This window comes from Vitis riparia, chromosome 10 (genome assembly GCF_004353265.1).
Source record: "Vitis riparia cultivar Riparia Gloire de Montpellier isolate 1030 chromosome 10, EGFV_Vit.rip_1.0, whole genome shotgun sequence".
Classification (NCBI taxonomy): domain Eukaryota; kingdom Viridiplantae; phylum Streptophyta; class Magnoliopsida; order Vitales; family Vitaceae; genus Vitis; species Vitis riparia.
In genome coordinates this window covers 17,543,790-17,558,793 of record NC_048440.1, presented here as the reverse complement: position 1 = coordinate 17,558,793, position 15,004 = coordinate 17,543,790, and the positions used below count along the sequence as shown (strand labels likewise).

Below are 15,004 nucleotides of genomic sequence, written 5' to 3'. Positions count from 1 at the left end.
AACTTTGCCTCTAATGGAGTTCTCCAATCCCCTAAAAGAGATGGTCGTCATATCACTAATACTTCTTGGAGAAACCTTATCCAATCTGGTTAACCTAAATAGCTTGTACCATAGCTCTAAAGTCAATAGACAATGTAAAAAAAAAGAAAAGAAAAAAGGTAACCAATTGATTCTCCGCTTTCCATTTACAAAGTGAAACAATTAAGACCAAGGGCTTTGAAGGGTCTTCTCACCTAAAGCAAGTCATTTGTGTTAACCTTCTTATTTTCCACTAACCAAACAAATGCTTGATGGGGCTTTTGATTTCCGAATGAATTTTGTAGGAGAGAAAAAGGTTGGAGTAGATTGACGGGATATTTCCTAATTATAATTATGCAAAATTAAATTTAAAAAATTTGATAAGATTAACCAAGTAATGTTACCAATATTTAAGATTACATTATTAGTTAAAAAAATATAATTTAGTATTATGTATTATAATATAAATTAAATAAAAATTACCATAAATTTAGTTTATCATAACAAATTATTCAAATTACCTTCAACATAAATCTATTTTTAAAATTGTTACTTATATAAAATATATTATATAAGCAACATGGAAATAAATGATTATAAAAAGGTTAAGAAAAATGTTGAAAGTGACACTTAATAAAAAAAAGTATTGATAAGGACAAACCTAATAGAGATAAAAGGGGAACAAATAGATAAAAAATTTGATGGTAAGATAAAAATGCAGCTCTTGGTTGTGGTTTTATTGTTTAGTTCTAAATAGTAAACCATAGCCAAGCCCAAGAGCTTATAAAGGGTAAAGAAACACAACTCACAACTGTCTTTCTATTTTCTTTTAACAAATAAAAAAATAAAATGCCTTGGCCAACGTGGATGTCCACGTGGCCAAGGCACGCTAAATAGAGAATTTTTTATTCAAAATTATTTTGGCATTTTTTTTTAAACATCTGTAATGGGCCAAAACTCTTTGTTTACTTCATATTTGTGTGGTACATTTTATTGCTTTGATGAACTTTTAGAGTTGGTATTTGATGATTAGGATTATTGGATTCTATAATATTATTTTATTCTATATCATTCTAAGTTTCTTTTGATCATGCATCCTCATTCCAACTCTTGGCTCACTGACTGTTACAATGCTGTATTCTTTAGTAATTTGTCCTTATTGTTCTGTGGTCATTGTTTTCCTTAGGTTGCACTGTTCATTGGCAATTCAGCTTTCTATATTCAGTATCAACCTCAGCTCTACTTAGCAAACTTCCTTTCTCATAGTTCCTTCTCATCCTACAGCACCACTGTTTGTTTATTTTGTAATTAGATCAATGATGTAAACATAAAAACCAAATAAAGAAAGAGAATTTTCTACTGCATGTCTTACATATACAAAGAGCCTTTTTCAATGTGTTTGAAGTAGCGTCTTGTATGGAGGTTAGCCGGCTTGAGGGTGAGTTGTATTAGATGAGGAGAGAATGGAGTACTATGAGAGGAAGGTAGTGTTGGAGGAGTTGGTAGTGCACTCCAAGGGTTGGAACGTTGAGGATTGACTTAGATAGACCCCTGACTCTGAACTTGATACCCTGACAGAGTGGTTAGGGGGGGTTCTAATCCTCTATGTCACTGCATTAAGACAAATAATGGGTCTTGTTGCTTTCAGACTTTGACAGCCAGGAGCTTAGGGCTGTAGATTTGTTTTGTAACAGGGCTGACAAAGTTAGGTGGCATGTAGTTTGTACCATGTTGGGGGTGATGCCTGCACATGGGACAGAGATAGATCCTCAATTCCTCTCAAACAGGTCAAAGCAGGCTCCATGCATGCTATGCACATGAAGCTCTGTTTATCTCCATAAACCTCTAGCTCTAGCTGTTAAGTCAAGATCCTCAAACCACCCTAACAATGGAGTAATGGATCATAATGCTTACGACCTGTGTGTACTATATTGAAACCACTTGGACCCTGCTCACTGTTTGAGCAGGTATCTAAGCATGAAGGGTTTGGGCCTTAGGCACCTTCGAAGAAGGTAAGAGATTTCCCAGGGGGAACTTCTCTGGGAAGCAGCTCAGCACCAGCATGTGGGCTTCTAATTGTGCAAATCCACCTAAGGAGTTGGTGTCTGCACTGACATGCCATCATCCCTTGGCCCCCTTCATGGGCCTTTGGGGTTTTGACCCCCCTTTCATGGGCCTTCAGAGGTCCATATGTTATGACAGGTATTCAGTATTACTAGTTAGTAAAATAAATAATCTACAGAGTGGCCACAAACAATGCATGAAGTAAGTAATCCAATAAAAACCTAAGAGGGGCAAGCCCAAGAATAACTGCAATTACAAGTCACATCACAAAAAAGAGGGCAAAAAAGTGTAAGGTTGCAAAATAAGACTAAAGGAAACCAGCACCTTATCACCAACTCCAGCTCCAAACATGTGTTGGAAGAGTCTTTTGGGTAATAAGTCATCAATTTGAACAAGTCTAAATTGTGCTTCACAAGTTTTGATTTTTGTTTCTGACTTTCTCCCAGTGATAGATATTAAAGAAATTGGTTTCTTGATGGAATGAGCCTATTCATTTCTTAATTGACGTGCTAAGATAGGGGAGATATAAAAGGATGCACCTGTAAAGAAATTAAATGCATATAACATATTTCTTTTTTCCTGTTGCTGCCTTCTCTCTAAAAGAGATTTATTCTCACTTCCTAGTTCCTACATAGTGAATACAATCAATTACTGAAAAGATCTGCAGAACAGGTGATCCTTTAGTTCAATCACACTGTTATACTATTTGGTATGCCTTTACTAGTAACCCCGGGCCCTGAGCTTGGTATAAGCAGCTTATATGGTGAAATGCCAGCTCCACATCTGTTCCTACGGCTTGTATCAGCATTCCTTTTCTCAATCTCCTTCTCAATCCTTCTGATTTCCACTGAGAATCTGTAGAATGCTTCAATGATCTCAGTGTCACCTGACCAGGTGGACAGGTCTCTTCTTTCTCCAAGATACTCCTCATCGGGTGAGTGTGCAGAGATTATTTCAATCACAGCCATGAACTTTGTTGCTTGAAGCAAACTTGGCAATGATGACAGAAAGTAAGCCTGCGGGTCTGCAATAAAATCTACATATACAGGATCATGCTCCTTTGGCACTAGTTGCCGCATTAGTGGTGGACGTGCAGGGATGAAGCCACCATATGGGTACTGTCCAAAGTTAACTGCTGCGTGTTGTCCTGACACAGTCCAGATGATGGTGGTGAGAATGGATGTAAGATCATTTGGAGTGGAGAGTGTGGGCCACCAGCTAGCATGGCAAAGATCCGCATGGCCCACACTTCTAGACTCATTGTACCAGGCCTGGAGCTCTGTGTCAGACTCAATCATTTCTGCATCTGAGTAGTAGTAATTTACGTAGGTCTGGACTAAGCTCTCAATGGAAGACCATATTAGGAGGCCATCATTGGCATAAGGATAGTCTTCAATGAGTAGTCTTAACCCATGGACTTTGGTTGTGTCTGGTGCTGCCACCCCTCTTCATAAAAATGAAACTAGAGTTAGAAAAGTTCGGTGACTTAAAAACATTTTGGACCAGCCACTTTGAGAATTCCTTTTTTTTTTTTTCTTTTTTCCTTCATGCTTTGAGAGAAATATTTGTTTGACATAGCAAAGAGGAATATGGTCGATGACAAACCTTCTAATGAGATCTGCTGGAAGGCCCTCCAAGTCAAATCGCCACCAATCTCGGTAGGCAGCACAACTAATCTCCATACAGTATTTTCCAGGAGTGAAGAAGCTCTCAATATTCCCTCCAGCATTGATGAGACTCTCTCGAGCTAATGCATTTATTTTCAGCGTATATCGCATGTGGGGCTTGAGAAGCTTGAAGATAGGGTGCATTCCACTCAGTTGCCGATGAGCTGCTATTATAAATGGTTCAATGCATGCATGGGTCCTCAACCTGTTGGATCACAGAGAAAGCTTTTTTCTATCAGGAGCATATTTTGGTGATTTTGCTTCACTCATTCTGCTGCTTAATAATTAAATACCATTACTTCTGTGAAGTTGAAGCAGGGTGCATATAGTCTAGATTTTAGATAGATAGCTTCTCTCATGATTAGCGACTAGTAGGACTAGGCCTAGTTGAAGGAAAACCTATGTTCCATGACTGAACATGTGCTGATTTAATTTACAGAGATGTGCTAGAGCTAGTCCAAACTGGAGAATGACCAGGAATTAGTTCCTTGATTTAATCTTGAAATGGCCCACTGCCAATATGAAACTCATCCTTATTTATTTATATGTTTTCCTTTGGGACCAATGTCCACCAGGCTGTCTGTCTAGAGGAAAACCCGGTTGTTCCTTGGAACCTACATGGTTTTATGTTTGTCTAGGAATTCTATTAGCTAAGCAGTTTCATATGTTCATTCCTTTGATTGGTAGTCAATAATTGTGCATTCAACTCAAAACTCAGCTAAAAGGATTAAAACTAAAATAAAATATTTTGGCTTCTGCAATTCCCATGAAATAGATAACTGAGGTGGCTATACATGGTTAGGTCCACTCAAAAAATAATTCTTAGACAACCCTAATGTAATGACCCACTCCCAACCTTATAGATATTATCCTCTTTGGATCCAAGGGGCCTCAATGGTTTTAAAACATATCTATATGGTTTAGAAGAGTTCATACATATATAGCACCAAAAACTTCTTCCTCATTTCTAATGTGGGATATCACAATCACCCCCCTTCATATAGACACAACATTCTCATTGTATCGTACAATATTTCGAGGCAAAACAGATAGACATTCCTTGCGGGGCCAAACAAACTCCCACACCAAGGTTAGGTGTTGGCTTTGATACCATTTATAATGACTCACTCTCACATTGGATAGGAGATAAAGTTCTTGAAACTATATATGTATGGACTTCCCTTAAACTTGTAGACTCGTTTTAAAACTATGAAGGTCCCTTAGGTGTAAAGTAGATAATATCTACACGGTTGAGAGTGGATCTTTACAAATGGTATCAAACCCAATCCCTGACCCCGGTGTAAGAGTTTGTTTGGTCCTACAATCTCATGGGGCACAAGGATGTTGTGTTTGCATTGGGGGGGTGGAGGTAATTATGTTATCCCACATCGGATAGAGGAAAAAGTTCTTGACACTATATATGTATGAACTCTTTTTAATCTTATAAATGTTTTTTAAAGCCGTGAAGGCCTTTTGGGAGCGGGTCATTACACTTGTAGTTGTTCCCTTATATTGGCCTACCCTAGTTTTTTTAATTTGGGTTGTTGGTTTAAATTGACCCATGGTTGTCAATGCATACCAGTGGTGAGTAAGTTGATGAACACCCGCATCATTTGAGCAGACATGAGCTTTGCCAAGTTGCCAAAGCCAACTGGTGGTAGCATCGACAGAAGGGGTGAGAACCTGCTTCAGCGGGCAATTTGGGTCCGTTGGTGGAAGGCTGAGCTCAATTGCAATGGGCTTAAGAGTTCCTACTGTGGTCAGGAAGAAGAGCGTGCGTGTTCCATAGGCTTTCCGGTCATCAAGGGCATTTATCCGATTGAGAAATGGAAGATAAATGTCGTGATAGTCCAGTATGAACAACTTGTTTTCATTGAGTGCCTGAAAAAAAAAAAGGATACCAAGAAAGTTAAACTATACTATGTGTACTAAAAAAATGATAATTTTGTGATACAAGAAATTAATTTCCCTTGGGAAAATTATGAAGTTTGACCTATTATTGTTTGTGTTGGTAACTCTAGAGAGCTCTTGCTTACTGTTAACCATTATTATCAGTTATTCATGACAAAGCTCCATAATTTTTTCTACCTTTCCTTCTCGAATAATCAAACCACCCCATGTTTCTGACATTTTCGGCAACCTATCCAAAGGTTTTGGAAATATTGTCCTTCCCTATCAGATTGCATAAGTCAAAGGTGATATTTTGATTTTGGTCTAAAAAGGAGCCTAACCTTCTTAGTTAAGCTGATGCTTGGAGTATGATAATGTTGATTGCCTACAGTACTTTTTTCCTTTCTTTTCTTGTTCTTTCACTGGAGCATGTTATCATTGTGGGACAGATTACCTGTCTTCTTATGAATGCTTAAAGACGCCCAACTAGAAGATATTAGAAGAATACATCAGATCAGTGTTAAAAGACTCATTATTCAGAGTTGATCCCTCTTGAAAATAGCCTCCAGTTTCCATGAGCTTGAAATGGTCTGCTCACCAATTTTGAGAAAGAAAAGGTAAACTTTTTGGTGTGTGCGCCCCATATGGGTTGCACAGGAAGTTCAGATTCCACTCAAGAACATTTTATTTCTTTTGTTTCAATGTTGCCAACTGAGGGCATCATAAATATATTAACGAAGGGGAGCTTATCTTCCCATACCTGTTGCACAGACATTCCATCTAGATGGTGTATAATATGTTCCTCTTTGATTGCTGACTCTTGTGGACCGTAGATAGAGGGATCAAGTTTGCTTATAGGTGGGAAAACCTGGAGATAAAATGCACAAGTTGGTATTGCTTTTATTAATGGAAAAAGGAAATCTAAAGGTTATGTGTGGTTCTTGGAAAATTTAAGAGAAAATGTAAAAGAAAGAAAATAGAGAGAAAACATATGAGAAAAGAAAAAATAAAGAAAAATAAAAATAGGGTTAAAGTTAATAAATTATTTTTATATATTATTTCAAACTTATTTACTTATTTTAATTCTTCCATGTAAATATATAATAATTTGAAAATGCATTAGAGTTAATTATTTTTGAATTTTTTTTAACATTTTTATAGTACAATCAAACATGAGAAAATATATATTTTTCTTAAATATTTTTTGTTCTTTCTTTAGTAATCTCCAGGACCAAACTTAACCAAAGAAGATATATAAGGACATAAAGACCCCAAGAAAAAGGAACATTGCTAGAGGAAGTGTCCTTGCTCCTTTGCTTATACTTACCTCAAGCCTCTGTATGGTTAGAGGGTTTATTCCCGCAACTGCTTGACGGCCAAATTCATCATCTCGCAAGCTGCTCAATGTGTGCCCTGAGAGTGAAGTGATGTTCCCGAAAAATCATTAGTTTCAATAATGTCACTGTTTACTTCATTTTTCAGAGATGCAGTGGCTGAAAATTTATGCCTGCAAACTGTATTTTAAGAAAACAGAAGTTCCCACCTCCCAAGGTTTGAGGAAACTTTTTGTGAGGCAGGCAAGCAGCAAATCATTTTATTAATGCCACTAAACCTTTTTATAGATTTTTGTTTAATGGCAATTACTTGTGTTAAGATTTGAAATTTTTTTAGCCTTGATTGAAAAGCTGATCATTATATATTAGAATATATTTGACAATGATTCTTGGAAGTGTTTCTAACCTTTCTAATATTTGAAAATGTTAGAAACGTTAAAAATCTTTTTTAAAATCACTGTCAAATGCACTCTTAATCAGGATGTTTTTCTTAAGAGTGTTTGGTTCATTAATCACGAGGTAAGGAAAAAAAAAACATGATACCTTCAAACTTGAATGATGTTTCAAATATCTAAAGTGAGATCATTTTAGTTTGGCTGCCTGAGATAGTGGACACCAGAGATGAGCTAGAATTATTATGTACCACCTTTAGTAAACCTAATACTAGATTAGTAGAAAAAGAAAAGATTTTTTCTTTTCTTTCTTTTCTTTTTCCCCATGGTTATACAGGCAGTTTAAGTACGTTTATTAAGATTTAGGAATAGTAGACAACTATGATTAGGCCAGAATGAGAGCCAGTCAGACAGAACGCTGTCCAACATTCCAGCCCTGAGTTCCTACCTGCAAACAAACACTAGATATATTTAGAAAGGAAGCCTTTTGTATATGCATCTCTGCCAATTTTTTTAAAAATAGACTTAACTCTCTTTCATTTGTATCCTGAAAAATATTTAAATTATGAGTATGATTACAAAAGAGAACTAGCTTCCTGTAGTTTTCCTAAAGCACATTGTTCAAAGATGAGTTCTTTTTAAATTGTATTTAATTAGAGTAGTTTACTGTAGTTTTCAAAATGAGCTCTTTTTTAAATTGCATTTAATTCCCTTAAGATGTTAATGATTTTTAAGGATAAAGAGAAAGCATGAGTGGTGCTTACCAGAAATGACCTTTGGAGGCTCGAATTTGAAAATTTCTTCTATGGGCTCTCGGATTTTTCCAAGAATATTTTGCAATGAAAGTTTCTTGAGAAATTCATCCTGTGACTTGATTTTAGGAAGTGGCCTGTCTTTATAGAGGTTATCGATGCCTGAATACTCCTTAATGACATCATCTTTAGTAGAGATGGTAGCTGTTAGAAAGGGAACCATATTACGGAGCACTCCCTTCAACTTCCCTACATTGAAAGCTTCTTGCTTGGATTCCCCCAGTGCTTCATCTCTAGGCACATAAATTGGCGTGACAGCATGCTCTCGACTCTCTGCTTCCACATCTGTGACAATTTATGAATATAGATATTTTAGATGTTTTCAAACTGATCTTTAACTCATCAACAACTCTTCTGAATTCAAATGATTAGTGCGCTTTCCCTATTTTCTAGTTGAAAACATGTAATGTCCACACCCCAGTTTCCTTTTCTTTTTGTAAGAAACAGCATGTTGATAGGAATAGAATGTACTAGGAAGGATGAATGGTCCTTCAGAGAATAACCTAGGGAATTAACAAAGTCTCACCCACCAAAGCACCCAAGACTGCCACCCAACAGAAACCCTTAAACATATCTGAACTTGAGAGGAGAAAGTCCACCCACAAACTGAACCTGGGAGGAAGCTCTCATAGCTAATTGCCTTCCCATATAGAGGACCTTGAGAAGACTTTTGATCATGTTAATTGGGATTTTTTGTTACCAGGCTTAGAAAAAATGGGATTTGACTTTAAATAGGTAAGGTTGATTAAGTGGTGCATTTCTATAGCTCGATTCTCTATATTGGTTAATGGACCCCATCAGGTTTTTTTTTTTTTTCAGAGTATCATCGGTTTGAGGCAGGGAGACACCCTATTCCTGCACCTTTTCATTTTGGCCATGGAGATCCTCTCTTGTATCCTGAGTGGGGCTAAAAAGGGTGGCTTCTTAGTGGGTTTCTCAGTAGGTGGAAGAGGAGTAGATGTGAAGGTGCCCTATCTACTTTTCACTGATGACACTTTCATCATCATTTATGATGCCTGTAAGGAGCATATGAAGCAGTGGAACTGGGTTCTCATGTGGTTTGAGGCAATGATATGTCTAAAAATCAATTTAGAGAAGAGTGAATAGATCTTGCTGGGGGCAGGTTGCTGATGCAAAGGACCTTAGGGTTCTAAGATGCAAGGTGGGTGTCCTCCCTACGAGTTTTCTAGGCCTACCATTGGGAGCCCCTTTAAAGCTTTTTGGGTTTTAGATGAGGTAGAAGAAAGATTTTATAAACAGTTTGCTAAGTAGAAGAGACAGTACTTATCATAAGGATCAAGAAGACTAATTGTGTTAAAAAGCACTCTCTAGGCTCCAAATTCATTTCATGTCATTATTTGTAATCTCGATAGATGTTAGCTTAAGGTTCAAAAAGATTCAAAGGGATTTTTATGGGTGAGGGAGGTGCTATGGAGAAAAAGCTTCTTCTAGTGCATTGGTCAACAATTTGCATGGACAATAGGAAGGGGGTTCAAGCATTAGAACTCTATCTAACCTCAATAAGATGCTTTTAGGTAAATGGTATTGAAGATTTGCTACAAATAAAGAATCTTATTTAAAGCAGGTGATTACAAGGAAATATGGAGAGGAGGAAGGATGGTGCTCAAGAATAGTTAGAGAAAGGTATGGAGTGGAAGTGTGGAAGACAATCATAAGGGGGTGACAAAATGTCAACCATAAAATTGGTTTTAGAGTGGACAATGGGCTCCCCCACATGATAGTGGATAAGAGGCTTGTGGGATTAACGCAAGGGGGTAGGGATGACTAGAAAAATAGAGCATCTTGTAGAGGTCTTTGCTAATGATTTTCAGGCAATGCTATGGTTGTTCACGAAGGGTGGAATTCTGGAAGGATAAGTGGTGTGGTGAAGTTTCTTTTAGAGAAGCTTTTCCCACAATGGTTTCCATAGTCACTACCAAAAATGCTTAGGTAGTTGAGTTGTGAGACTAGGAAGGGGAAAGAGGATGTTGAAGTGCTCATTTCTCAAGACAGTTCCATGAATGGGAGCTAAAGGAAGTTTAGGCTTTTTTCAGGAATTTGAAAATGGTTTGGTTGACTGAGCTCGATGTGGTGGGTGGAAGTTGTGTTTTGTGTATCCCTCCACTTGGTTATGCCCTTTCGGTATCTTTGTATACACTGTGTATACTTAGTGTGCTTTTGTTAGGTGCAATTAATATTAATGTTATTGCATATATATTTATATATAAAGCTATTCAGCTTCCTAGGAAGCCCAGAATATAAGTTATACTTTAATATTGCATAATATACATAAATTGCATTGCACTAAGTTGGCAGTAAAACCTCTCAACCTACATCAACTCAATTAACTTAGTTTGATTTTACTCTGATTTATGCATATTTTTAGTTCAAGGATGAGAGAATGAAAATAGAACGTAAGAGTAGGTGTTGCTCCATAGACGTCAAATTGGGATGATAGAATGTAAATTGAAGCTCCACATGGAAGTGCCTTGAGGGTACTCTTGCACTTCAATTAGTATTTCATTTGAGTTTATGGTATGTAAAGTAAGCTTCAAGTGATTATACTCACCATTCTTTGTAGGAGGACGTCCAGTCCGGCAACGTCTGGGATGTGGGTTTTGCCTACCTCCAAGTGTTGGCCTTGCATATTCAACGCCCTTATCTGGATCCCCCAGATCATTGTACGTATCATAGTCATATATTCTATCAGATGGTATCCTGAGTCCCATTCCATCACCCCTTAGTTCCATCAGTTCCTTTTCTCTTAATTCTTTCAGGCCCTCCGGTGTTTGACATGGTAAATATGCCTGGAAAAAAAAAAATCAAAATCATAACAAAAAAAATAATAAAATAAAAAAGTTGGAAATGTTGTTTGATTTCCAGTTGGTAGGATCACAAATCAGGTTTTAAGAATATCCAATACAACTTAGATGCATTAGACGATTCACTATATTTTTAACGCTCTTGAGCTAGACATGCAGGAACTGTTATCGCATGATCATGCAATAGTTGCAAGGGTTTTAACCTCATGTGTAGAATTGTGGTGGTCTTTCCCAGTTTGTAGGATCACATCAAACTTAAAGAATCCAAACAGATTTAGTTGGAGAAGGCAATTCATTGGAGGGCTGGTTTTAGTCTCTTGTACTTCATTTCCTATGATGCCATTCAAGAACTATTTTTGCACAAAGATCCTGTTTCAGCCATATGGGTGATGGTATCTTATGCCAAGTAGCAGTAGGTTTTTAGTTTTTGGATATTGTCAAATGCTAGTAGACTGATAGTTGAATATTTTACAAATGATGGAATCACATGTACAAATTTGATAAATGGAACATGGTTCACATCCCTAGAAAAAATCTTTCACTAAATGAACACTGAAAGACTTTATCAAATTTCCTTGTCATAGCTTTAACATTTGTGTTGATCAGGCATAAGCACATGAACTAAACATGTCACTGGACTTGTGAAGAAGGGAATTGAATGTCTATTTATCCTTTGACCCTCCCACAGTATTGGATATTAAGTAAGCTTATGGTGGGCTTGACTCGGTCCAATCAAGCTCACTATAAGCTTTGAGTGATTATCTGTTCTCATAGTAAAAGCTACTGGAACTTTGAGTGATTATCCTTTGTACTCTGAATTAATTTTACCTTGTTCGCAAAGAAGATCCTTTTCTTTGTATTAACCTTTTCTGGTTGAACCCAAGAGTTGCAGGCAAAATGGACAAGTCCTTCAAACGTGATGCTTTCCAAGAAGAACTCCTCCTGATATTTGTTGTTAACTGTGATGGCTCCTGGCACACCAAAGTTCACGACCATAAATTCAACTCTGTAAGTAATCCTATCAGCTGTAGTTTCTAGGGTCTTGGACCAGTCTAACACTGCTTCATTGCTCAGCTTCGGCTCCAATGTCTCTGCAATATAAGAAATGAAAAGGAATCACTACTAATTAAAGCACTGAAAAAGGAGAAGAGTAGCTTCCTTGATGAGGACGATTGGGAATTTTGTGCACCCGGGATTAAAAATGACATCCATAACAAGACTGGGCAGTTCATCATCATGTGATCAAGTGTAGTATAGATCAGTCTGATTTGTTGAGCTGTAACAATCTTATGTAGATATTCTTTATGGGACTTGATTCTTGGCTGTTATTAAAGTTTTGGTCACAGGCAAGTGGTTTCTTGTGCTTTGTCTGGGAGGTCCTGGTTGTTGTTTACTTTTTGTTATGATTATGATTGGTATATGGTGAATTCAGTTTTGATCCTCTCTCCTTTTCAGGCTCGAGTATATCTCACAGGGAGTGTTGTTTCCATAAGCTCTACAGGCACTTGATGGAGGATGGATTGTAAATGCCAAGATTTTGAAGGAACTCATAGTTTGGTTCTGGAAAGTATCAGGAAAAGAAAAAAAATATTGAGAAAAATGGTTTTATCATGTTTAGTTTTATCAGGAAAACATGCAAAAGAAGTCTTATATAATTAAAATTTCAATAGTCCCACATCGGAAGAAGATAAGGACTACATGATCATTCAATGTCGATGTGCACATCATGGTGCCTGCTCAATGGGTGGGCTGGGGCGTCTTATTGAGTGGGCCATGTGAACTCCTTATTGAAGTAAAGAACAAAAGGAAAAGGCAGCCCCAAACCGGTGTTCCGGTTCACCGGCTCAGCAGTCTAACTGCCCGTCTGTAAAAAGAAAAAAATAATTTTCAAAAAAATTTATTTTAAATAAAATATTATTAATCATTATTATTATTTTAACTATTATTATTTATTTAAAAAATAATAATTAGCCAAATATCTATTTTTTTTTTATAATATTTATTAGAATAATATCATTATTTAATAAAAATGCATAATTCATAATTTTATTATGATATTAATATTCAAAATTTTGCTAAAAATTATTTATTTTTAATTTATTTGTAATAGTAAAACTATTTTTATTTTTATTTTTATTTTTAGTTGGACTTGAACTCAATTGAAATGATATTAATAGAAACTGTATTTATAATTTCTTTAACAAAATCAAAATAAAAAATTATCTTTAAAAGTAAGTAAAATTGAATTTATTTTTTTTAAAAAAATCAAAATAAAATTTATTTGAACTTCCATCCTATTCATGACGTGGAAGAAAATCTTCTAACGAATCCTCTCATCTATTTCTTTCCTTTAAAATTTTTTCTCACATTTTTTCATGGCATCCAAACATAAAAAAATCTCTTCACATTTTCTTTTCCCTTTTCAAGAAGAACGTGGTGTTGGAAGGAAAATGCATGGAAGAGGAAAGCAATTACTTACTTGGATCAAGTTGAGTGCTCACAAGCTGCAGCACGACACCCCCCTTTGTAGGAGAAGTGAAAGCATCCAACCAATGGAGCGTCATCTCCTTCATGCGCTCCATATGGTTCTTCCTCACAGTCACCAGAGCTACAACCTTGAGTGCCACACCCTGCTCCTCTGCACCACATTCAATCAAAGGCTCCTCAGTCAGAGCCATTACAGGCGCTCTCACCCTCTTCCTCAAATGCATCATTCCTCTTCCCTTCTTCCCGAAAGAAAACCATATGGGTGACAAAGGAAGCTTGCTCCACTGGTTTCGGAAATGGCATTGAAGAAAAGACTTTGAACTAGGGTTTAAAGAATGCAAGTTCAGCACGGAAAACCCCATAATTTTTGCACCTCCTGCAACCATTTCTGCAGCCATAGCCAGCTCTTGATATGAAGAGGAGGAGGGCGAAAGACGTGGGTATAATATTTGCTACTAATATACTTATATAGGAGAAAAGATAGATGCTTGACGTAGTAGCACTGTGAATTGTGAAACACGTTTGGATATATCCATGCAGGGTGTGGGCCTGGATGCATATAAATCTTGCCACTCTTAAAGAGTTGGGTAAACGTCTTTCGCACAAGGATGTCCTATATGATTTAAGCTCAGAAACACGTTCGGTCAGCCAGTCATGTGGCATGCGTATAGGTCCGGAACTCCTAGACGGATCTGCCAAACACAGCAGCCCAGTGTGACAATTAACTCAATGGTAAAATTCCCAAAAGGTTGGGCAGGTGGTGATAATGACAGGAAGGATTACTCAGTCTGGTCAAGTCTTATAAGGGGTAAATATACTATCCAAAAGTCATCTATGTAAATAATTATAAAAATACTAAAAATAACCTTCAACTACCCAAAAAATAACGAGACCCACGTGGAACATTTATAAGATAAAGATACTAACATTACAATATGTTACGATAATGTTTAATATAAAAAAATTTAAATTGTTTTACATGATAAACATAGCATGCTTTCTAGGGTTTTTTTTTTAATTTTATAAATATCATTAAACAATTTTAAAATCATTAAGACGATGATAACACATTGGTATGATGTGTTGATATTAAAGTCAATAGGGTATTAATGGGTATTTCTAAAATTGTTAGAGATAATCACTTTCTCTTAAGATATGACATACTAATGGACTACTCATTGATTGAGAACGAAAAGGAAAAAGTTCACTTGCACATAGACGGAGTATAATGAATTCATTAATATGCACATTGTTCCAACAATGTTCATCTTCAAATAATCCCAATGAACCTTTACTAAAACATCATACTTCATCTGTCCTCCATGCTTTGATAAATGATATCACAAACTTTATTATCATTGAATATCATAAGTTGTCTTAGAACTTTCTCCTATATTTTGTCATATTCTCTAAAAAATTGTAAGAAGACATTTTTAAGTTATTATTAGTCCATACTTTCCAACAAAATATGTACTTAATTATTTCTTTAAAAAATCTGACCTACATTTATATATATGT

At 36.4% G+C, this 15,004-nt stretch overlaps 2 protein-coding genes across 8 annotated transcripts in view; one reads left to right on the top strand and one right to left on the bottom strand.

Moving 5' to 3' along the window:
- Positions 1 to 12,374, top strand: part of LOC117923588 — a 36,216-nt gene extending 23,842 nt beyond the window's left edge. For 3 of the 7 annotated variants that reach the window (XR_004652642.1, XR_004652641.1, XR_004652647.1), the window contains 2 exons: positions 11,884 to 12,007; positions 12,074 to 12,374. The gene's annotated coding sequence lies outside the window, so the exon portion shown is untranslated. Of the gene's footprint in view, positions 1 to 5,331; positions 5,765 to 6,858; positions 7,261 to 11,883; positions 12,008 to 12,073 lie in introns of those variants that run through there. The other 4 variants (XR_004652643.1, XR_004652645.1, XR_004652646.1 and 1 more) reach the window with 4 other exon arrangements.
- Positions 2,649 to 13,860, bottom strand: LOC117923587 (linoleate 13S-lipoxygenase 3-1, chloroplastic-like). The gene is made up of 9 exons (XM_034841946.1): positions 13,479 to 13,860; positions 11,828 to 12,090; positions 10,747 to 10,984; positions 8,130 to 8,462; positions 6,967 to 7,052; positions 6,400 to 6,507; positions 5,329 to 5,630; positions 3,688 to 3,954; positions 2,649 to 3,528 (listed from the first exon to the last, which is right to left on the bottom strand). Exons 1-9 carry the CDS (start codon positions 13,846 to 13,848, stop codon positions 2,772 to 2,774), a joined length of 2,724 nt encoding a protein of 907 aa, XP_034697837.1. The 5' UTR covers positions 13,849 to 13,860; the 3' UTR covers positions 2,649 to 2,771.
- Between the last annotated feature and the right edge of the window lie 1,144 nt (positions 13,861 to 15,004).